The sequence below is a fragment of the Macaca nemestrina genome, chromosome 6 (genome assembly GCF_043159975.1).
Source record: "Macaca nemestrina isolate mMacNem1 chromosome 6, mMacNem.hap1, whole genome shotgun sequence".
NCBI classification, from domain to species: domain Eukaryota; kingdom Metazoa; phylum Chordata; class Mammalia; order Primates; family Cercopithecidae; genus Macaca; species Macaca nemestrina.
The window spans coordinates 101,726,743-101,752,797 of NC_092130.1; the positions used below are offsets into that span (position 1 = coordinate 101,726,743).

The 26,055-nt window shown below is 36.0% G+C and overlaps 1 protein-coding gene across 4 annotated transcripts in view; it reads left to right on the forward strand.

Annotated features, from left to right (window-relative positions):
• The window catches only part of LOC105475134 (ankyrin repeat domain 31), a 162,312-nt gene that overhangs the window by 32,530 nt on the left and 103,727 nt on the right, over nucleotides 1-26,055 (forward strand). For all 4 annotated transcript variants that reach the window (XM_011730158.3, XM_011730155.3, XM_011730157.3 and 1 more), the window contains 5 exons: nucleotides 9,490-9,536; nucleotides 12,965-13,534; nucleotides 15,563-15,843; nucleotides 16,377-16,486; nucleotides 20,529-20,684. In XM_011730158.3, the coding sequence (XP_011728460.2) occupies nucleotides 9,490-9,536; nucleotides 12,965-13,534; nucleotides 15,563-15,843; nucleotides 16,377-16,486; nucleotides 20,529-20,684 (1,164 nt within the window). The remainder of the gene's footprint in view (nucleotides 1-9,489; nucleotides 9,537-12,964; nucleotides 13,535-15,562; nucleotides 15,844-16,376; nucleotides 16,487-20,528; nucleotides 20,685-26,055) is intronic.

The following is a 26,055-nucleotide window of genomic DNA, read 5'->3' on the forward strand; positions in this document are numbered from 1 at the left end:
TGGCCAAACTGTGATAAACTGGCCAAACTGATACATTAAGGAGGGATAAAAACCCAGAATTTAGAGTTCATAGAAATAAGTTTGTGAAAAGACTATGAGTTCATAATGATACTCAAAAAATGTTAAGAGTGTACAAAAGATTGTCTCAATACAAAAAGAAAAGCAACTATAGCAGGATGTTTAAGAATGGGCTGGATGTGGTGGCTCACACCTGTAATCCAACACTTTGGGAGGCTGAGCCAGGATAATTGCTTGAGCCTAAGAGTTCGAGACCAGCCTCGGAATCACAGCAAGACCCCTGTCGCTACACACACATGCACGCAATTATCTAGGTATGGTGGTGCATGTTGCACTGAGGTGGGAGGATAGCTTGAGCCCAGGAGGTTGAGACTGCATGAGCCATGTTTACAGCCCAGGTGACAGAGTGAGACCCTATCTCAAAAAAGAAAGTTTTATGACTAAGAAATGGGGGCCTGTTAATATCTGTGCATTTTGATTTTTTGATTAAATACATATCTATTTATAAATCATAGGATTTTTTGTTTATCACTGTTTAAGTAGGGAAAGAGTCAGGCAGTCCTGGAAAAAGTAAGAATTGTACCAAGGAAAGAAAGGCCCACCACACAGTACCAGCAGTGACACATAAAACGTATAAAGTGGGGTCTGTGTCCCCAGATGACAAATTAACCTGGTATCCAATTAAGGAGACTTTTCTGCAGAGACTAGATCCTTATCTCTTAGTAAATAAAAGCCTTAGATGGCCCTGCCTATCATTATAAGATACTAAATGGCAGGAATAAGTTTCTAATAATACTACATAACTTATCAGTACATAATAAGTGACAAGACAAAAGCTTTTGTAACACCAACCAAGTAAAACTTAAAACATTCTGGGACAAAACATTAGATTACAAAAAGTAAACTTTGTGAAGTTTAAGGTATTTATTTTCAAGTAAAGCCAGATAATTGGCTGGTCAGGTGGAATAATCTTGAGAGAAATAATCTCATGCCCCAACAAAATATCAGGTAGTCTGTAACCCTGGAAAGGTGTCAGAGTATTACTTTAATCTTAAAAAGGTATAAGAATAACTATAGAAATAAAGAAGAATGAATTACACCAATGATACTGTTATTTTAGAATTAGTTTAAGAGCAGTAGTCTTTTATATCTTTGAAATTGTAAAAAGTTATGTCAAATTTTTAGTTTAAATTGTTTAAGGAAATTTAAGTTTGTTATCAATGTTTAAATGTTAAATAGTAATTTTCAAGTTTTCCTGTCTTAGATATGGAAGTTTAATAAATTAATCATTAAACAAATGTAAGTGTAAGTGGTAATTAATGTTCCTCTTTAAATATAAAAAAACTTTGTGATTTTTAAAAGGTTTAATAAGTATCAAATGGCCTAATATAATTCAGAGTATGCCAAACATAACCTCCAAATTTAGTAAAAACTATTTAGCACTTTTTACAAGATGTAGTTATAGATTAAACAAAAAGAATTGTGTTTATAAAGCTGTAATTATATCATCTTAGAGGGTGAAGTCTTTTTTTTTTTTTTGTAATAATGTATTGAACAATTTCAGACAGAGGTGTCATGGATAATGTCATGCCCTGGGCATTCCTTTCACCTTTGGGTATTTTCTTTTTTCTTTTTCTTTTTTTTTTTTTTGAGATAGAGCCTCTTTCTGTCTCCCAGACTGGAGTGCAGTGGCACGATCTCTGCTCACTGCAACCTCCATCTCTGGGGATCAAGTGATTCTCCTGCCTCAGCCTCCTGAGTAGCTGGGATTACAGGCATGCACCACCATGCCTGGCTAATTTTTGTATTTTTATTAGAGACAGGGTTTCACCATGTTGGCCAGGCTAGTCTTAAACTTGTGACCTCATGTGATCCACCCGCCTCGGCCTCCCAAAGTGCTGGGATTACAGGTGTAAGCTGCCACGCCTGGCCTCTCCTTTGGGTTTTGACTTTAGCAGGTGTCATCAATATTTACACAAAAATTTATTTTTATTTTTATCATACCCAATTCTAGTATTTATTTTAAAACAGGGTTCCACTATGTCATATATTCCCATGACTCCAACCTCCTGCCCATTTGGCCTCCTGAGTGCCAGCCATTGATGCCTTGTGATGCCATTGGCATCTGTGCACTGTTGTCACCACTCTCCTCGAACTTCTGAGTCACAAGTCTCATAGGCTGTTCCTTTAAAAGTGCCACATGGCCAGGTGAGGTAGTGCATGCCTATAGTCCCAGCTACTAGGGAGACTGAATTGGAAGGATCCCTTGGGCCCAGGAATTTGAAGTGTCAGTGGGCTATGATTGTGCCACTGCATTACAGCCTGGGTGACAAAGCAATACCCCCACCTCTAAAAAATAAAAAATAAAAAAATAGTGCCACATGCGCCAGGATTATTGCTTTGTGTGTTTCTTGCTGCCCTAAAGCAGCTGTGACTAGAGATCCATAGAACTGGTAGTTCTCTTCCATTCTGGCACTTCATTGCAGTTCTTTCTTGCCTTTACTCCTTTCAGAGTATTCAGAACAAGAAGCTCATTTTATTATAATTCCAGACTATAGGTTAAATCACGTACAAGTAAATTATTAAATTATTAGCTTTTATAGCTGACTGTGTTCTAATACAGACCTTTGTCCCAATTCAAAGGGTAAATTCTAACCAAATTGTAGAAAGATAAAGATAAGCCAACTATCTTAAGCAAATATAATAGCTTTGGCCTTAAAACACCTGTGTATAAGTTAAATTTTGTGTATAAGTTAAACCATGCTTCTCTGGCCATTTTCTTTGAATTTGACGCTTTAGAATTATTTCTCATGTATATCATTACATTTTGCCTCTCTAAAGTGAAAGTAGAAAATTTGAAAATTCTTTTAAGACCATCGATGCTAGGAAGAAACTGCATCAACTAATGAGCAAAATAACCAGCTAATATCATAATGACAGGATCAAGTTCACACATAACAATATTAACCTTAAATGTAAATGGGCTAAATGGTCCAATTAAAAGACACAGAATGGCAAATTGGATAAATAGTCAAGACCCATCAGTTTGCTGTATTCAGGAGACCCCTCTCACATGCAGAGACACACATAGGCTCAAAATAAAGGGATGGAGGAAGATCTACCAAGCAAATGGAAAACAAAAAAAGGCAAGGATTGCAGTCCTAGTCTCTGATAAAACAGACTTTAAACCAACAAAGATCAAAAGAGACAATGAAGGCCATTACATAATGGTAAAGTGATCAATTAAACAAGAAGAACTAACTATCCTAAATATATATGCACCCAATATAGGAGCACCCAGATTCATAAAGCAAGTCCTTAGAGACTTACAAAGAGACTTAGACTCCCATACAATAATAATGGGAGACATTAACACCCACTGTCAACATTAGACAGATCAACGAGACAGAAAGTTAACAAGAATATCCAGGAATTGAACTCAACTCTGCACTAAGTGGACCTAATAGACATCTACAGAACTCTCCACCCCAAATCAACAGAATATACATTCTTCTCAGCACCACATCGCACTTATTCCAAAATTGACCAGGTAGTTGGAAGTAAAACACTCCTCATCAAATGTAAAAGAACAGAAATTATAACAAACTGTCTCTCAGACCACAATGCAATCAAACTAGAACTCAGGACTAAGAAACTCAATCAAAACCTCTCTGCTACATGGAAACTGAACAACCTGCTCCTGAATGACTACTGGGTACTTAACGAATTGAAGGCAGAAATAAAGATGTTCTTTGAAACCAAGCAGAACAAAGATACAACATACCAGAATCTCTGGAACACATTTAAAGCACTATGTAGAGAGAAATTTATAGCACTAAATGCCCACAAGAGAAAGCAGGAAAGATCTAAAATTGACACCCTAACATCACAATTAAAAGAACTAGAGAAGCAAGAGCAAACACATTCAAAGGCTAGCAGAAGGCAAGAAATAACTAAGATCAGAGCAGAACTGAAGGAGATAGAGACACAAAAAACCCTTCAAAAAATCAATGAATCCAGGAGCTGGTTTTTTGAAATGATCAACAAAATTGGTAGACCACTAGCAAGACTAATAAAGAAGAAAAGAGAGAAGAATCAAATAGACACAATAAAAAATGATAAAGGGGATATCACCACCAATCCCACAGAAATACGAACTACCATCAGAGAATACTATAAACACCTCTACGCAAATAAACTAGAAACCCTAGAAGAAATGGATAAATTCCTGGACACATACACTCTCCCAAGACTAAACCAGGAAGAAGTTGAATCCCTGAATAGACCAACAGCAGGCTCTGAAATTGAGGCAATAATTAATAGCCTACCAACCAAAAAAAGTCCAGGACCAGATGGATTCACAACCAAATTCTACCAAAGGTACGAGGAGGAGCTGGTACCATTCCTTCTGAAACTATTCCAATCAATAGAAAAAGAGGGAATCCTCCCTAACTCATTTTTTGAGGCCAACATCATCCTGATACCAAAGCCTGGCAGAGACACAACAAAAAAAGAGAATTTTAGACCAATATCCCTGATGAACATCGATGCAAAAATCCTCAATAAAATACTGGCAAACCGAATCCAGCAGCACATCACAAAGCTTATCCACCATGATCAAGTGGGCTTCATCCCTGGGATACAAGGCTGGTTCAACATATGCAAATCAATAAACGTAATCCATCATATAAACAGAACCATCATATAAACAAACCACATGATTATCTCAATAGATGCAGAAAAGGCCTTTGACGAAATTCAACAGCCCTTCTTGCTAAACACTCTCAATAAATTTGGTATTGAATGAATGTATCTCAAAATAATAAGAGCTATTTATGACAGATCTGCAGCCAATATCATACTGAATGGGCAAAAACTGGAAGCATTCCCTTTGAAAACTGGCACAAGACAGGGACGTCCTCTCTCACCGCTCCTATTCAACATAGTGTTGGAAGTTCTGGCCAGGGCAGTCAGGCAAGAGAAAGAAATCAAGGGTATTCAGTTAGGAAAAGAAGAAGTCCAATTGTCCCTGTTTTCAGATGACATGATTGTATATTTAGAAAATCCCATTGTCTCAGCCCAAAATCTCCTTAAGCTGATAAGCAACTTCAGCAAAGTCTCAGGATACAAAATCAATGTGCAAAAATCACAAGCATTCTTATACACCAATAACAGACAAACAGAGCGACAAATCTATGAATGAACTCTCATTCACAATTGCTTCAAATAGAATAAAATACCTAGGAATCCAACTTACAAGGGATGAGAAGGACCTCTTCAAGGAGAACTACAAACCACTGCTCAGTGAAATAAAAGAGGACACAAACAAATGGAAGAACATACCATGCTCTTGGATAGGAAGAATCAATATCATGAAAGTGGCCATACTGCCCAAGGTAATTTATAGATTCAGTGCCATCCCCATTAAGCTACCAATGACTTTCTTCATAGAATTGTAAAAAACTGCTTTAAAGTTCATACGGAGCCAAAAAAGAGCCCACATTGCCAAGACAATCCTAAGCAAAAAGAACAAAGCTGGAGGCATCAAGCTACCTGACTTCAAACTATACGACAAGGCTACAGTAACCAAAACAGCATGGTACTGCTACCAAAACAGAGATATAGACCAATGGAACAGAACAGAGCCCTCAGAAATAATACCACACATCTACGGCCATCTGATCTTTGACAAACCCGACAAAAACAAGAAGTGGGGAAAAGATTCCCTATTTAATAAATGGTGCTGGGAAAATTGGCTAGCCATAAGTAGAAAGCTGAAACTGGATCCTTTCCTTACTCCTTATACAAAAATTAATTCAAGATGGATTAGAGACTTAAATGTTAGACCTAAAACCATAAAAACCCTAGAAGAAAACCTAGGTAATACCATTCAGGACATAGGCATGGGCAAGGACTTCATGTCTAAAACACCAAAAGCAATGGCAGCAAAAGCCAAAATTGACAAATGGGATCTAGTTAAAGTAAAGAGCTTCTGCACAGCAAAAGGAGCTACCATCAGAGTGAACAGGCAACCTACATAATGGGAGAAAATTTTTGCAATCTACTCATCTGATAAAGGGCTAATATCCAGAACCTACAAAGAACTCAAAGAAATTTACAAGAAAAAAACAAACAACCCCATCAAAAAGTGGGCAAAGGATATGAACAGACACTTCTCAAAAGAAGACATTTATACAGCCTACAGACACATAAAAAAATGCTCATCATCACTGGCCATCAGAGAAATGCACATCAAAACCACAATGAGATACCATCTCATACCAGTTAGAATGGCAATCATTAAAAAGTCAGGAGACAACAGGTGTTGGGGAGGATGTGGAGAAATAGGAACACTTTTACACTGTTGGTGGGTCTGTAAACTAGTTCAACCATTGTGGAAAACAGTGTGGCGATTCCTCAAGGATCTAGAACTAGAAATACCATTTGACCCAGCCATCCCATTACTGGGTATATACTCAAAGGATTATAAATCATGCTGCTATAAAGACACATGCAGACGTATGTTTATTGTGGCACTATTCACAATAGCAAAGACTTGGAATCAACCCAGATGTCCATTGGTGACAGACTGGATTAAGAAAATGTGGCACATATACACCATGGAATACTATGCAGCCATGAAAAAGGATGAGTTCATGTCCTTTGTAGGGACATGGATGCAGCTGGAAACCATCATTCTCAGCAAACTATCACAAGAACAGAAAACCAAACACCACATGTTCTCACTCATAGGTGGGAATTGAACAATGAGATCACTTGGACACAGGAAGGGGAACATCACACACCAGGGCCTATTGTGGAGGGGGGGGGAGGGTGAGGCATAGCATTAGGAGATATATCTGATGTAAATGATGAGTTAATGGGTGCAGCCCACCAACATGGCACATGTATACATATGTAACAAACCTACATATTGTGCACATGTACCCTAGACTAATAATAAAAGAAAGAAAATCTTTTTATGGTTTATTAAAGGATAGACAAAAATTCAAGAATTATGTATTTGTAAAAACTCTTAAGTAAAATTTGTAGTTAGAAAAGATAATTCCTTCTAAATGTGTTTATTTTTAATATAGTAACCAAATTACTGTAAAATATTTTATTAATTAAGTTTATAAAATAGTAACTGTTGGCATAAAAGAATGATCATTTTGTCAACGAAAAGAGTCAAACTCTGTAAAATATTTGAAGAGATTTATTCTGAGCGAAATATGAGTGACCATGGCCTGTGACACAGCCGTCAGGAGACTCTGAGAACATGCGCCCAAGGTGGTCAGGGCACAGCCTAGTTTTATACATTTTAGGGAGATGTGAGACATCAATCAGTATGTGTAAGATTAAGTACATTGGTTTGGTTTGGAAAGGTGGGACAAACCAGAAGCAAGGTGGGGGCAGGGACTTCCAGTTTATAGGTGGATTCAAAGGTGTTCTGATTGGCAATTGGTTGAAAGAGTTATTATCTAAAGACCTGGAATCAGTAGAATTGAATCTCTGTGTTATGATGATAAGGGGTTGTGGAGACCAAAGTTTTATCATGCAGATGAAGCTTACAGGTAGCAGGGTTCAGACAGAGCAGATTATAAATGTTTTTTAACAGACTTAAGGTCGGTGTTGATGTTAACGCTGGTTGGCTTTTCCTGAATTCAAAAGGGAGGAGGGTGTAATGAGGCACGTGTGACCCTTTCTTCCCTTCAAGGCCTGAACCAGCTTTGTAATGCCCATGGCCAAGAGGGGTCCATTCAGATGATTGGGAGCCTTCGATTTTTTTTTTTTTTTTGCTTTATAGTTTTGAAGATGAAGTTGTTAAAGACAACACGGGAGAAAATGTCTATGAGAGTTGTTTCTTTATGATTCAGAGAAGGAAGAAAAGTGAATTCTCTTTTTCTGTTTTTGAATTCTAATCCCCCAAGGATCTGAAATTTTATTTAAAAAAACCTCTCCTTGCAAATATAGTTGAAGATGTATCTATTATTTTAAAATGTTTCTTTCATTGGTATTAAAATTTTAAGCAAGTAGAGATACAAAATGTTAAGTAGGATATACACAATGAAATATGTCATCACTTGTTGACAGGAATAATTCTAAACCAAGCATAAGAAATTACTTATTCTTATGACATTTTGCTTATCATGCTATAGCTTTTTATCATCAAATTGCAAAGGTGAAGTGAGGGAAAAAAATGGGTTTATTACTATTATCTTTTAGGATATGAAGCTCAGCAAGAATATTTATGCTTATTTTTCCCCCTGAAAAACCCCTCTTGCTTATGAGGATGCATTTTGAGGTTCAGTAGATAATTACTTGCTTTTACTTTAGCTATGTAGACATTACCTAATCAAAATAAACCAAAATTGAATTCCTACTCAAGTGTGTCAGAATATTTCGGTCTTTTTTTCTTTTCTTTTCTTTTCTTTTCTTTTCTTTTCTTTTCTTTTCTTTTTTTTTTTTTTTTTGAGGCGAAGTCTTGCTCTATTGCCCAGGCTGGAGTGCAGTGGCACAGTCTCGGTTCACTGCAACCTCTGCCTCCCAGGTTCAAGCAATTCTCATGCCTCAGCCTCCTAAGTAGCTGGGATTACAGGCGCGTGCCACCATGCTGGCTAATTTTTGTATTTTTAGTAGAGACGGGATTTCACCTTGTTGGCCAGGCTGGTCTCAAACTCCTGACCTCGCACCTGGCCAGAATACTTGGGTCTTGATGATGAAAGTAGAATGGACTGGGTGCGGTGGTTCACACCTGTAATCCCAGCACTTTGGGAGGCCAAGGCAAGTGGATCACTTGAGGTCAGGTGGGGGGGAGGGAGGGAGGGAGAGAGGGAGGAAGGAAGGAAAGAAAGAAAAATGTAAAAGGAACAACATAGGAGAACTATCTTTTTTCCAGATCCTCCTTTAACCTAACTTGGGTGTGAATTGCTGTTTGCCAGCTTGGCTCAGAGGGGACAGGGTGAGAGTGGATAGTGAATTTGCAGTCGCAGAGGCAATGCAACAATCTTCCATAGTGTCTAGGATGACCTCCTGTCCTTTTGACTCCTATAAGGGGCATTTCTTTTCATGCCTAACTCCAGACAGCATGAGTTCATTTAAGCTTTAAGTACCTGTAGTGGAAGAGATAATGACATCGAGAAAGTAGATAGTCTTTTCTTTATGTAGTTACAAATGCTGTACTTAGAATAATTCAGCCAAAATAGGGTTCTTGGTTTTTAGCTAAAATAATTCCAAATAGTTACAATTTTTTTTGGAGCTATATAAAATATTTTTTAAGAAATGGAAGAATTTTATAACTTCATTTCCAAAATAATACTTTCATACCAATAAATTTATGTAATATTAATAAAATATAAGATGTGTCACTTGACTGAGAGTTTAAGTTATATGATTATGAAATGCCAACTGAGAAGGTATGTTTTTAGTGCTTTCGTAAAACTGGAGTGAAAACTCATTGTTCTTTTCTAGGGCCTGAGGCTGATGAAACTCCTGAAGTTTTGCCACACATAGAAAAGGTTGGTCTGTATAACAGAAATTAACTATGTAGATTGTGGATTTAGATTTTTTTTAAAATGTGTCAATTAAAGTATCAAGCTCATTTAGACCCTCCCCTAGGCAGGAATATGACTAAACCATTTCGGTAAATGGAAATCTATTTTTGTCTAATCACCTCTTTCATATTTATTCTTCCTTATTGCTGATAAAAGTGTTTTCTTGATCTGTGTTTCTTATCCACTACTGTAAGTCTCTTACTTTTTATCTAGAGTAGAAATACATAACTTATTATCAAACTAGTTTCTGAGATAATGTAACAAAGTTCCTTCCTGCTTTGGATTTGCTTTGTACTTGGTGCTATGGAGAATCAGAGGACTGTAGGATTGGCTGTGCTCACAAATGAACTCACACTTTCCTTAGGGATACTGGGCAATCAAGCCAGCCCAGTATACCCATACCTACTTTTTTTTTTTTTTTTTGGAGATAAAGTCTCACTTTGTTGCCCAGGCTGGAGTACAGTTGTGCCATCGATCATAACTCACTGCCACCTTGGACTCTTGGGCTCAAGAGATCCTCTCACCTCAGCCTCCCAAGTAGCGGGGACTACAGGCCCATACTGCCACACCCAGCTAATTTTTTTCTTTAAATTTTTTTGTAGAGACTGGGTCTTGGCATCTCACCCAGGATTGTCCCTGTAGCTTACTTTATCTCAGCCATACCTTACACATTCCTGCCTTCATGGTTTTGCTTGAATCAGGAGCCAGAAGATGAGAAATAACATAAAATTTGGAAACCAGATAGGTCTAGGTTCCAAGGATAACTGTTTATATCTGTAAGATAGGGACAGCGATAGCTGTTTACAGGTATTATGAGGACCGAGCAATGATGGTTCATGGTGTCTGGCACCTAGTTGGTGCTCAGTAAATGTGTGTTCCTCCATTCTTTCGCTCCTTCACAAATCTTTAATTTCTAGCATAAGTACCTGTTCTTCTGTGGATCTATTTCAGATAGTTCTGGCAATCTTGACCAAAGTAACTGCTCCCTCTCTACCATTCATTATTTACTGACTATATCATTATTTCCAAATCACTTGTACTCTATGATATTAATAGATCTTCTGAGGAAAAGGATTTTTTGGACAAAAATGTTTGGAGAACACTGTGTCCTAAAGTTCCCCCAATGCACATGGTTTGGAAAGTCCTGTTGTTCTCTACTGCCTCCATTTTTTTCTTCCCCAGAAAACTCATTTTTGCAAGACATTAGGCTTTGTATGTTATCAAGCAAATGGGCCTGCTGCCTGATGTGCGTAGAAGCCAATGCTGTGGCACTGGCTTTTGAGGAAAAAAAAAAAAAGGCTTTATTGTGAGACAGGCCAGCAAGGAGACAGGAGAGGCAGTTCAAATTTGTGTCGTCTATTTGGGGTCTGGAACAGGTTTTAAGGGGCAGAACGTAAGGGAAAGGACTTAGGAATGTTGGTTTGACAGAGTCTGATTAGAAGGCTTCAAATTTGACCATTTACGGTAAGGTATATTTAGGTGGATTTTAGCACCAAATCTTGTGTCCAGCAGACCTCTTGCTTCAGAAAGAGTACCAGTGGTCACGTTCCAGTCATTTCTCAGTCTTCTTTGTTCAAGGTTCTGGCTGCGCTACATGACTTGCACTTTTGGCCCTGTTATACCTGCAAGATGACTTGACATTCTGTTACCAACAAAGTAGGGGCAGTTTGGGCTGGTTCTGTGGTTATAAATGGAACTGCTTGATATACACTAGTTTATGCCATTCATTTGATTTCATAAGTGTTCTATGACATTATATGTATTCTATTTAATGTCTTAGGTATTTATGTCTTGAATCTTTTTTTTTTTTTTTTTTATATCTTGAATCTTAAGTTGGAAATAAATTGCTTTAGGACAGAGCCCAATGTATATACTTTATTATACCTGGTGCCTTGAATTTAGTAGACGTAAGGACTTCAAATAGTTTGGAGGCCTTGAACTGAGACTTAGAGAGTGAGTAGGATCTGGTTCTTGAATTTCTTGCATATTCCTTTTATCTTTCTGAGAAAATTATAGTTAGCATTGCTGACAAATAAATATGTTTTCTTAAGTGTTGTATGCTATTAATATATACTGAGTACATAAAGGTGGCAGGTAGAAAAGGACAGGAGGAAGAATAAAGTGGTTTTGCTTTTCTCAATCATACCAGATTAGAATATTAGAAGGCTTACAAATTACCGCACATCCTGTCAAAGGTATGGTGGATTTGATTTTTGGAAAAAAACTAAAGTTGTTGAAACCCATTCTGTTATTTAAGGCCAATAAAAATTATTTAGTGTTCGAAAAATTTTCAGTGCCTTTAAAGCACCTTATTTTCTTGAATGGCTTATAAACTCATTCTGAAAGCAATTTCAAAAGAGGGATTCTAACAGTATTTTGAGTATTAGAAACTTTGTGAGGCTGGGCACAGTGACTTATGCCTGTAATCCCTGTACTTTGGGGGGCCAAAGCGGGCAGATCGCCTGAGGTCAGGAGATTGAGACCAGCTGGACCAACATGGTGAAACGCCATCTCTCCTAAAAGTACAAAAAATTAGCAGGGCATGGTGGCAGGCCCCTGTAATCCCAACTACTCAAGAGGCTGAGGCAGGAGAATCACTTGAACCCTGGAGGCGGAGGTTGCAGTGAGCCGAGATGGCCCCACTATACTCCAGCCTAGGTGACAGAGTGAGACTCCATCTCAAAAAAAAAAAGAAAAAAGAAAAAAAGAAACATTGTGAGAACAGGTATAACCTATTAAGGTGATGTCTTAGAGAAATAATAGTCATTTAGAAATGTTAAGTTTTTGTGGGGTTTTTTGCTTAAAATAACCACAACTCAGAGCCATTCATTTACAGCTAGGGCTTGTAATATTTATACAGAACTGTACCCTCATTTCTTTACCTTTTCCCTCTGACCTTTTGTCCTTTGGCCTCTTTACTCTACATTTACTTATTCCTGCAAAGGTGGGGCAATAAAAAGAAGGTGAAATTTTGTTCCTAGTTAATAATTTTCATAAACCAAATAGGAAATTTTGGCAAGAAAGAATTTTATAACCATTAATTGCTATGAAGCTTTGAGATCATCTGTTAATTTAACTATCCATGCCATCTCTGCTTCTTCTGTTAGCACAGATAATTTAAACTTAAATGAATAATTTGCCATCTGTAATTATGGTCCAGCCAATTATGCTCTTGGTCTATTATTAAGCGTTTAACCATGTTTTCAGTAATTAGTGATTTGGTATAGGAAAGCAATAAAGAGTATTCTTTTTATTTGTGGAAGAGAAGGAAAGTTGATGATAAATTTTGAGGGTAGCTTACAAACAAGATAAACTATAAAACTATAAAGTTTTCATTTTAAATACTTTATTGTATATGCTGTAATGATGTAATTTCTATTTGTAATACCCAGGAACTAAGTGACGGCAGAGATTCTCCTGAAGTTAGCCTTCTCTCAGGCACTGCTATTACAGTATCTGATATGGTTGCTGTAAAGGAGACATCATTAATAGAGCCAGAGAAGATCTTAGCAGCACCAAATACATTTTATGAGCCTAGAAAGGAAGTCATATTGACCGTGACTCCTGAAGAAACTAAGGATGAAGAAAGCTCTCTTGAAACCTTTGTGTCTGCCTTAGAAAGGTTACTTACATCACCAGAAAGCACCCAGGAGGAAAGACTGTTTGAATTAGTAAGTGATTTTGATAGTAAAGAATTGATGGACCCATTGAGTGACTCTCTTAGTTCCATATCAATACCTTTGAATGCCTGGTCAGCATGTCATAGAGATTCACTAGAAAATGCAAAGGATGATGCATTGCCAGCTGAGTTATTGGAAGCCCTGAACACATTGTCGGAAGCCAAGATGGAAACCATCTGTCACAGAAAAGAGGGAGGCAGCAGTCTCATTGCTAGAAATGAATGTTTAGAAGTGAAGTTCAATACGTCTCAGACCAATGAAGATTGTACACAAATAGCAGAGGTGAATTTTGAATTTCTTTGTTCTACTCCACCATTTGAACATGGTTCCAAGTTAGCTGAGCTATAGGACAGGCGTCTTTCAGTGGAGCAAGTAGCTGAAAATATGAGTCTATGATTTTGCCTTTTAAACTTCAACAAGTTTTCATTGTGTTAAAATCAAATTTACCCAAATATCAACACCCATAAGATACTTTGTGACTTGGAAGCATAGAGTGATCTTTTTAGAAGTTCCTAGGGTAGAGTTTTCTGGGAGTTAGGAAGTTAGAATAGACAGATTTCTTCCCAACAGGCCTGAGAAGACATATCATTACATTGCTTACATGTAGGAAGGAAAGATTTCTTTACTAAAATTTTCTGTTAGCTCAGAAAATCACTATGTCTACCTGGGTGCAGAGTACTGATGGGATACCCCACATTAATTTACATTTTGACACAGAATATATGCAGGGATGCCGGGGAGGGGAAAAAATATGCCTAGCTTAAGCAGAATTTTGCCTTCTATGTCTGAGAATACTGCCAGGTGGCATAGCTCTTGGGGTTTAGAATTCTTGTAGTATTATGCCTGGAAGCCCTGTAGTGGCCTATCACTCACAAAGTCCCTTTGTCATATTGACAGTTTCTTTGTTTTTAAAAATAATCTTTATTGTTTTTTTCTTGATTATAATAATAATGCATCCTCATTATAAAACAAATTTTAAACCTGACGGAATTACACAATAATATAGTAACAAATATCCTCCACAATTTCACTCTTCAGAGATAGTCACTGTTAACAGTTGGGTGTATCTCTCTCCAGTTATTTCCATCATATTCTATATTAGTTCATTTTATACTAATGGGATTATATTATATATAATGCCTTCCAACTTATTTTTTAAATTTAATAATATATTTTGTTTATCTTTCAATGTCAGCAAACGTAGCACTGCTTAAATCTTTTGATTTGTTGAATAGTATTCCACTATGTAAATATATTGTAATTTATTTAATCAATTCACTAATGATATCATTTGGATTGTTTTCTTTCTTTTCTTTTTATCTTCCGATTACCAAAATGTTTCTGTGAACATCCTTGTGAAGATTTATAACAAAATGCTGAGCTCAGGTTGCAGCATACATACCTGGAATAATACTACATGAAGTTCTGGTTAACAAATCTCAAAACTGACATAGGATTTTTTAAAAACCAGAAAAAGAGAAACTAATTATGGAGATAGGGCATGAAGATTAAATATGGAAAGAGGGAATATGAGTAAAGTGTAGGAAATTATGATTGATATTAATACAGTGAATATGAATTTAGCAAGTCTTCAAAAGGAAAGAAAAAAGAAACCCTCTTAAGTAGAAAGGAGGCTTATTTAGAACAGATCAAATAATATACTCGTTTACTCAGCTGTAATAAAAATATGGAGCTTGTTACCTTTAGAAGCTTTGCAAGATGGATATGTAAGTAGGCTGAAGAAAGGTTTAGATGATACATATAAAGAATACATATGCTCATGGAAGTTAAATCTATAATGAATTATTAAGAGAAAGTTAGAGAACAATTCCTGATATACTGTTAACCTTTTAAAATCAATGTAATGGAGGTTATATACTATTTTGTTCCACAAAATATCACTTACTGCTGCTGTCAGATAACAAAACCCTAGGCTGAATAGTCCATTGATCTAGCCTAGTGTGACATTTCTAATGTTTTTGTAGATCTCTCATCATTCTACGTTCCCAATTTCTTGCAAGATTAAAGCTCCCAGAGTGACCATAGATTCGCCCTTGAATTTTCAAAATAAATATTGATCAAAATCATTTTTTACTTATGCTCTTAAGCTTTTAAATCTGCATTGTCCTTTATTACATTAATTATTATAAAATCTTTCATTATGTCCACATATGTCTGTGAATTCTTGTACTTGCATCCTGTAATAGGCATTTTAATTTAATCAAAGGTCAAGACAAAATTTAGCTTCTTACAGTTTTAAGTTTTTTTGCAGTGTTGTAATTGTTTGTGGATGTATTTACGTATTTGCAGACTCTGCAAGACCCAGATCCATCTGGGTTGCAAACTTTGGCTCATCAAAATATCACTTCTTGTGAACCACTAAGTAATAAGAGAAATTCACATTCAGTGACAAATAGCTCTGACCAGGAAACTGCGTGTGTGTTGAGAAGATCATCCAGACTAGAAAAACTGAAAGTAAGCAGAGATGCAAAGTACTCAGATCACATGTATAAGATGCCAGAAAAGATTTTACCAAAAATCCTTGGCTGTGAGGACCTAACAAATAATAACTCTTCAGCTCAGAATTTCAGGTATGCAGTGAAATTATGTGTTTATCTCCAGGAATGCTGTAGACATTATAGATAATTATGTGCTTGGGGTCAGGGTCAGTACACAGTTAACACAGGGTAAAGAGCTTTATTTTTTATATTATTGCTTTTTTTATTTTGCAGCTTTTGGTCAGTGCCATACCACACAGCAAGGCTTTTTCCTTGCAAAGAGCCTGCATCTTTTTCTCTAGAGGGTGAATAGAGTGGATAGTGACATGCCAACTTGGGGAGTGAAGAGCAGGAGATTCAGAATACTCGCACTTGTAAATGACTAATCCTAAAGAAGAAAAACCCACAGGTAGTGCAAAGAGAGGGCTAGAAGCCAATGATGACTGGCATGCCTGCTGCAGAATTACCTGCAGGAGCCATCTCCATTTTAAAAACTGCCACGCCACTTGAGAACAGCTCAGTAAAATACCCTGGAGTTTTAATATTATAGTCAAAATTTGGTATAATTCTCTGTGAATGTTTGTAAAAACCATTATAGCCATTTTAAAAATACATTGTTTTTCAAGAATGCAGGATCCGGCTTTAATGATTGATAGTAAAGAGAAGAATATGCATTCACGCAGGTTCAAGAATGGAAAACAAATCAGGAAAAATGAACAATTTCCAGGAAAAAAAGGTGATGCATAGTTTGAGTATTTTTCTATTTCTTTTACGGAAACAGAATTTTGGTAGAAAGGATTCAGAGATTATCTTTCTCAACTTTCTAATGTTATTGATAAGGAAACTGAATTTCAGATAGTTAAGGGTTTTTCCCAGCATCATACAGCTCATTAGTAGCATAATTGAGAATTGATCCTGAACTTCTGACTCATAGGTTAGTACTTTTTTCTATAATTCTGCTCTGGAAACAGTAGTTACAGACCTCTTTTTAAATTTACATGTGTAACCAACCTAGCATAAGGCTATGAAAAAGCGTATTAGGAGGAATAAAGGAAAGGACAAGGCACAACTGTTATTTTCTTAGATCTTATTTCTGTGTTCCTATACCATCCAAAAGATTGAACTAAAAAACTCTCAGAAGCAATAAGAGAATCTAGAAACACTATTTAAAAAATAATAGATAGTGGAACAACTGGCAAAACTGAAATATGGGTTGTAGATGAAAAAATAATATTGTATCAGAGGTAAGTTTTCTGAATTTGATAATAATACTGCAGTGATATAAGTGTACATCTTTGTCCTTAGAAATACACATTAAAGTATTACTGAGTAAAAGGGCATGATGTATAAAAGTTACTTTTTATATATACATGTGTCTGGATGCATATGTATCTGTAAAAAAGAATGGTTTAAAGTCAATGGTAAAATGTCAACAAGGGGTGAGTCTTTTGTTCTATTTTTACAACTTTTCTGTAAGTCTGAAATTATTTCAAAAGAAAAAGTTTTAAAAATGTGATAAGCTGGAGTCAACAATTAATGCCTTTCACATATATGTATCCATGAACTTGTTAGAAAATGTAAAAGATTATCTCATTTATAATTGTTACAAAAAGAAAATACTTTTATAACTAATAAGAAATGTGTCATATTTATAAGAAGAGTTTAAAAATTCTACTGAGGGGTGTAAAAAATACTTGAATAAATGGAAAGAAGAACCTTGTTCTTGACTAGAAAGATTCAGCATTGTAAGAAGGTTCTCCCTAAATTATTCTAGAAATGCATGAGATCTCATCAAAAACAGATTTTTATTTATTTGCTAAATTTTTTGTTTTATTGTGTATTGCTTTTACAGGGATAGAGAGTAGCTATGAGAAAGTTTCAAAGTAATACTAAATATCACCTAGAAAAGTAAATATGAAAGACTAGCCAAGAAAATTCTGAAAAATAAAAACAAAAAGTTAAGAGTGGCAGGACCTTGTTCTCCATAATATGTGAGCATATTAGAAAGCTACAGAAATTAAAGTCATTTGACACTGTAGCAGGAATAGACAGATAACTCAGTGAAACAGAATAGAGAGTTTAGATGTAGAAGCCAGCTACAGTGAGACATGGGACAGATATGTAATATAGATGGCATCTCAAATTGTGGTGAAAAGAAAGACTAAGCAATAAGTAGTAGAAAACACAAACAAAATTGGGTTTCCATAACATTCCTTACACTAACTTTAATTTCAGATTGATCAAAGATTTAAATGAAAAATGAAAGTTGTAGAAGAAAATGTAAGTGAATCTTGCTGTAACCTTGGTGTGGAAAAAGTCTTTTTAAACCCTCTTGGTTTCTGAGGTTAAAATCATAAAATTAACTGCATAACTTTAAAATAATGGTAAAAATTCTTTTAAAGAATGATAAAATTAACTACATACATTTTAAAAAATTGTATAGAAATATACCCTAAAGAAGAATCAAATATTAAATAGCTAAGAAATATTAGCATCATTTGACAAGGGTTTAATGGCATTAGTATGCAAAAAGCTCTTATGAAACAGTAAGGATAAAGAACAGGGGGTGTATGTCATGGCCTTAACGGTGGTGATGGTTTCATGGGTATATACTTGTCCCCAAGTATATTGAATTGTATACATTAAATAAATATCCCTTTTTACATGTCGGATAATAATAATAATTAATTTAAAAATTTTAAACTGGAGGAAAAAAGTAAAAAGAACATGAATAGATAAGGAACATGAACAAGCAGTTTACAGAAAGAGAAATAAACACACACACACACAAACACACACACATACACATAAGCACCTCAATCCATTCCTATTGGTCTAGGAATTCAAGTTTGAGTTTTGGGAGGACACCATTCATTCTATAACACCTTCATTGGTGAATTCTCCAAAATATATAAGGGGGAAATAATACCAGTTCTCCACACAATTCTTCCAAAAAATTAAAGATGAAGAAACTCTTCTCAACTCATTTTAATGAGGTCATCATTAAACTGATACCAAAATCAGAGACATTATAAGAACAGAAAATTAGACTAAATATCCTTCATGAATATAGATGCAAAAATTCTAAATAGGCCAGGTGTGGTGGCTGATGCCTAGAGTCACAGTATGCTGGGAGGCTGAAGCGGGTGGATCACTTGAGCCCAGAAGTTTGAGATCAGCTTAGGCAACATGGCGAAACCCTGTCTCTACGAAAAATGCAAAAAATTAGCTGGGCGTGGTGGTGCGTGCCTGTAGTCCCAGCTACTCAGGAGGCTGAGGTGGGAGAATTACCTGAGCCTGGGAAATTGAGGCTGCAATGAGCCATGATTGCACCACTGCACTCCACCCTGGGCAATACCCTGGAGAAGAATATGGAGAGCAAGACCCTGTCTCAGAAAAAAAAATTCTAAACAAAACTTGAGCATATCAAATCCAACATTATATAATACATCATGACCAAGTGGTATTTATCCTAGGAATGCAAGATTGGTTTTACACTTGAAGACCAATCGCTGTAATTCATTATATTAACAAGCTAAAAAAGAGAAACCATATGATCATCTCAATAAATGCACAGAAAGCATTTGACAACATCTAACACATCTGTTCCTAGTGGAAATTCCCAGCAAACTAGGAATAGAGGGGAAACTTCAACCTGACAATGGACGTCTACAGAAATCATACAGTTTTATACTTGATTGTGAAAGACTAAATGCTTTCCTCCTAAGATCAGAAAATTACATAATTATAATATAACAAGTACAGCTGGCACAGACAGATTTGGAAATAAAGACTGCTTTGATTATGGTAAGCATACAATTTGTCTAGTGGGAAAAGAATGCTTTGTAGTCTGGTATACAAGAAGGTAGACTCAAAGTTCAGCAGTTTAGTTTGTTATGCAGTGGGACTGAATCAAGGGAGTCAAAAGGCAAGGCAGTTTTATGTAGTCTATTAAGAAGGCTGCTGCAGTACTCAGTTACCTTTGTGAGGTTTTAGGATGGAGCAGGTTAGCTAGATAAAAATTGGAAAAGCTATCATCAAGCTATTCTGAAATTCAGAAAATCCAAATGAGTATTGCCCTCCAAATTGACAGGATTTGGAACATGTAAATGAGGAGCTTCAGTATTTTAGGAGGCACAGTGGAGAACTGATACTTGATATACATTATCTGGAAAAGTATTTTAATCATGCATTTCTGCTGACTTAGTAAATAAAAACAATTGCAAAGATCAGGCCATGATTCTCTGCTTAATTTCATTAATTTATTTTTAGCAAAGAAAGAGAATTTTGCATTCCTTTTTCCAGTCTCACTGGGATTAGTTTTTGTATCTTATATGCCGCTGAGATTTTCTCCTCATGGTTTTGTAAGACATCTGGTAATATACCGTTTTATTAAATTTGATAATATATTATTCTAGGTTTAAATAATCGTTTTCACCAGAACTTTTAAGAAGATTATCTGTTAGTCTTTTCATATATGCACCTTTCATGGGTTTTCAATCAACATACACTGTTTATCGCAGTTTATAGTTTACTTCAAATATTTTAAAACTAGTGACATTGTCTCTTTTTCCTTTTTGTATGTAGATAATATTATAGTTGGGTTAATGGATGAATATTCTCATGATATAATATACTTTACTTCTAGACTGTTGACTGAGTTAATCCTGTTACCTATGTTCGTAAAGTTTGTAGTCTGAAATCGGTGGTTTGTAATTCATATTCCTTCTGATATTCAAATAATGATTTTTTTCCTTTTGTTCATTCCCTCATTTCAGAAAAAATGAAGGTGAACAAAATATCTCTTGGTAGCATTAACCGGAGAAACATTTTTGGAGAGAACTTAGTATATAAGGCTGCTCTGAACGATGATGCTGATCTTGTTCATCATTGTATAAAAAAAGGTGGAAATGTTAATCAGCCAAGTTATGCTGGTAAGTTAGGATTACCACCCACAGTTATCTTAAGAGTGGTTTGTAGTTTCAGCTGAATCACTCTTAGGAAAGTATAGCAAAGTGAGCCTAAGGTAAGTTCCAAACAGAAGACTTTCAGGTCATTTTCCTATTTAAGTAGCTCCTCACCATTATCTTTCAGGGAAGAGGGCAGGATGAGAAGACTGGGTGGCAGGAGAAGAGCATTATGTTTCTCCTTCAAAGATTATGCCAGGTGGGTTATGTGCAGTGGCATCCAGAAGGTACCTGGGGCTGGCTTTGCAAGGTCATTGTTACTATGAGACTCAGCCTTGAATGAAGGAGAAATGATGTCAAACACTGGAAGAAACTGATGGTGCACTGAGCTATAGGGGAAAATTCATGATGAAATGGTAGATGTACAGCAGGAGCAGTGGCCAGGGAAATGGAAAGAATACGGTATGAAGTACAGAGCTTGGGACAGGGAGCTCAGAAAGAGCAGTATTTCTGCAAGGCTGGGTCACTGGGACAGTCTTCCCTGTGGGTAGAATGTGACATGTTGTGCTAGAGAAGAGTGATTGCTTAAAGGTACTTACACTGAACAATACTTGGACAGCCTGGATGGTGCTTTTGGGTGTCCATACTTTTCTATACTTGCTCAGTTTAGAAACAGTGCAAAGAGTCTTACGGTGCACAGAGATGGCACAGTAAAATCCATGGACAAGCAGCTGATTTCAAGTGCACCCCCAGTACTTTACCTTAGCAAGGCCTGGGTTTACACTATAATCAGGATTTTAACAGGATATTATTTTAAATGTCATACCCAGGTCATAGCCCTATTACCCTCAACGTTGGATCCTTATTTGCCAGCCACAGCACTTACTCTCTTGATTTCAAGAGATATGTGGTTCTTTCTGTTGGTATTCTTTGTCTGCCCATTGAGTTCAAGAGTAGCCCTACATGCAGCCAGTTTTGACTTTATGGATTTCCCAAGCTTCTCTTAACATGTTTCTTTTTATTAACCTTTTCTTTTTCTGTGCCATTGTTAACATTCTCAGTGACTGTTCCCTTCTTGTCTTCAGCCAGTTAATAAATACCTTTTCCTCATTGTCCCAGGTACTTCTGTGACCTTCATGAATTCTTTATCCCTATCATATTTTCCTGCATTTTGAACTTACTTGTTCTCTACTTTTCCTTCTTACTTTGCATCTTAGCTCTATCTTTATTTCTGGCTGCCACATCCCACAGAATTACAGAGGACAGTGTTTCCATTTTCAACAGAATCACCTGCAAAGTTTGTTTAAAGTGCAACCATCATTTCACCTCCCAAACCACACACACACACACACACACACACACACACACACACACCCACACCAGAATCACCTGCAATATTTGCTTAAAATGCAACCATCATTTCACCTCCCAAAACACACACACACACACACACACACTCTCTCTCTCTCTCTCTCTCACACACACACACACACACACTCACTGTCTCAGTAAAGGTCAAGGACTGGCAAGAGCTGTATGACCTCTAACATGTTAGTTCGATGTAGTGAGCTTTTACATACTGTTTACATACCTTCTATGTATCAGATGCTGTGAAAACAAAAAGATTAATAATCTCCAGTAGGAAGATTTAAGTGTACTTATTTTGTGGTACAATTAAAAAAGAGGCCCACTGCCCTGTGAGAAATGAACAAAATGTAATAATGGACCACTGGTCTTTTATATGTAACATTTTGAATTTTATGTAAGTAAGTAAGAGTCCTCACTTACATTTTATGAAATTTTGTCTCTGATTAAAAAACAAATTGCAGGGAGCTCAGAAAGAGTACTAATTCTTTTTCCAAAGGCAAAGGTGACAGTCATGAAGTAGGCTAAAAAAAACTCTGAATACTCAAAATAGATCACATTTTAAGTTTTTGCCAAAAACCTCTGAGATCAATGCCTTGAGCTTTATTTTATGCAGAACTCTTTCTGATTCCTATACCTGTAACACATTAGAACTGAAAAAGAAAGGTTGGCCCAGACCAGGGTATTAATAATAGCCTGAAGTTTAAGTCAATAACAAAGCAAGAAATAGATAACATAAAATATGAGAGACAAAACTGTTTAGGACTATGTAATGTAGAAAGGAGTGTGCGTTATTCTTCTGTGAGTGTTAACAATGGCTACATTACAGCATATAACAAATTTTATTGTGATTGTAAATCTTTTTAAAAAATGTATTATATTATGTTCTCTTTAAAGGAAATTTATAACTATATTCATGTTTTAAAGAGATTTCTTCCATGATAGTTAATTTCTTTTTTTAAATAAGTTTTTTTGGGGATCTCCCAACCTGCAGATTTGGGAGGTAGTAAAAGATCTGTTGTAGAATGTGTTCCATCTTTATTTTGGAGGGGTGGTTTTACAATGCAGAAGGCATAATCCTTAGGGGAAGGAAAAGTCTCTGTTACACTTGATTTCTTTCTGTAATCTGTAGCGATTTCTGTGGTCTTCAGTGGCTTTCTCTGCAGAATAAAGCTCCTTCTGGCTTTATTGACACTGGGAATTTCTTTCAACCCTGAAACTGATAATTCTTCCTTACTGAGTCATCCTTGTTTAAGTCTCACTTCAGGTAGCATTCATTGTTTTTTCTGGAATTGGACACTATTTACTTTTTACTTTTAATGGATACATAATTATTATATAACATAACTATATGTATTATATATGGTATATATTATAAATATACATAATTATACATATTTATGGGGAACGATGTGATTTTTAAATACATGTATACATTGTGTGATGATCAAATCAGAGTAATTAGCATATCCAACACCTTAAACATGTATCATTTCTTTATGGTAGGAACATTGAAAAATCTCCTTTTCTAACTATTTAGAGACATTCAATACCTCTTTGCTGACTCTAGTCACCCAACTGTGCAATAGGATACCATCACTTATTCTTCATTTCTTCGTGTGTGTGTGTGTGTGTGTGTGTGTATGTGTAACGGAATCTCACTTTGTTGCCTGGCTGGAGTGCAGTGGCGTGATCTTGGCTCACTGCAACCTCTGCATCCAGGATTCAAGTGATTCTTCTTCCTCAGCCACCTGAGTAGCTGGGATTTCAGGTGCCTGCCCTTAAAAAAAAAAGCTAATTTTTGTATTTTTAGTAGAAACGGGGTTTCACCATGTTGGCCAGGATGGTCTTGATCTCCTGACCTTGTGATCCACCCGCCTCAGCCTCCCGAAGTCCTGGGATTACAGGCGTGAGCCACTGCGCCTACCTCTTCCTCGTTTCTAATTGCAACTTTGTACCCATTGACCGTCTCTTCCTAATTTTTCCCCTCCCACTACTCTCCTCACTCTGTAGTAACCAGTATTCTATTCACTGTTTCTTAGGATCAACTTTTTAAAAAAATGTATTTATTTATTTATTTTTTATTATACTTTAAGTTCTAGGATACATGTGTACAACGTGCAGGTTTGTTACATACCTATACATGTGCCATGGGACTGTAAACTAGTTCAACCATTGTGGAAGACAGGGTGGCGATTCCTCAAGGATCTAGAGCTAGGATCAGCTTTTTGATTCTGCATATGAGTAAGAACATGCAGTATGTGTCTTCCTGTGTCTAGGTTATTTCACTTAACATGATGTCCCCCAGTTTCTTCCATGTTGTTGCAAATGAAAGAATTTTGTTCTTTTTTGTGGCTGAATAGTATTCCATTGTATACATATACCACATTTGCTTTATCCATTCTTCTGTTGATGGACACTTAGGTTGAGTCCATATCTTGGCTATTGTGAATAGTGCTACAGTGAGCATGGGAATTTAGATATCTCTTTGACATATTGATTTCGTTTCCTTTGGATATATACCAAGTAGTAGGATTGCTGGTTATGGTAGTTCTATTTTGAATTTTTGAGGAATCTCCATATTGTTTTCCATAATGGCTGTACTAATTTATGTTCCCACCAAAAGTGTAAAGGTTCTCTTTTCTCCACATCCTTATCAACACTTATCTTTTGTCTTTTTAATAATTGCCATTCTGACTGGAATGAGGGGGTATCTCATTGTGGTTTTGATTTGCTTTTCCCTGGTAGTCAGTTATGTTGAGCACTTTTTTCATATACCTGTTGATCTTTTGCTCATTTTAAAATATAATAATTATTATTATTTTTTGGCTATTGAGTTGTTTGAGTTTCTTATATATTCTGTATATTAACCCCTTGTCAGATGCATGGTTTGCAAATATTTTCTCTCATTCTGTAGGTTTTCTCTTTACTCTGTTGATTGTTTTCTTTGCTGTGCAGAAAGTTTTTAGTTTGATGTAATGTCATTTGTCTATTTTTTTTTATTTTGTTGCCTGTGCTTTTAAGGTCTTATTCAAAAAATTATTGCCCAGTGTCATGAAGCATTTTTCCTGTGTTTTCTTATAGCAGTTTCATAGTTTCAGTATTTACATTTAAGTTTTTAGTCCACTTTGAGTTGAATTTTGTGTATGTTGAAAATAAGGATCTAGTTTTATTCTTCTGCATGTGGATATCCAATTTTTCCAGTCCTATTTATTGAAGAAACTGTCTTTTCCTCAGTGTGTATTTTTGGCACCTTTGTTGAAAAGCAGTTGGCTGTAGATGCGTGGATTTATGTCTGGGCTTTGTATTCTGTTATATTGGTCTGTGTGTCTATTTTTATGTCAATATAATGCTCTTTTCATTAATAGAGCTTTGTAGTGTATTTTGAAGTAGGGTAATGTGATGCCTCTACCTTTGTTTTTTAAAAATTTTTTGCTTAAGGTTGCTTTGGCTGTTTGGGGGTCTTTTGTGGTTCTATATGAATTTTAGGTATTTTTTATTCCTGTGACGAATGTCATTGATATTTTGATAGAAATTGCATTGAATCCATAGATCATATTGAATCTGTAGATTATTGTGACAGAATTAATTATTCCAATCCATGAACATGGGATACACTTACCTTTATATGTGTCCTCTTCAATCTGTTTCATCAATGTTTTATAGTTTTCAGTGTAGAGATCTTTCACCTCCTTGGTTAAATTTATTCCTAGGTATTTTATTTTTTGGTAGCTATTGTAAATAGGATTGTTTTCTTGCATTAGTTTTTTGGATAGTCCACTATTTAGCATATAGAAACACTGCTTTCTGTGTGTTGATTTTGTATCCTGCAAGTTGATTGACTTTATTAGTTCTTGCAGTTTTTTAGTGAAGTTTTTAGGACTTTCTATATATAAGACCGTATCATCTACAAGTAGGGACAATTTGACTTCCTTCTTTCCCATTTGGACACCTTTATTTTTTTCTTTTGCCTAATTTCTCTCACTAGGATTTCCAGTACAATACTAACTAGAAGTGGTGACTGGCCATTCTT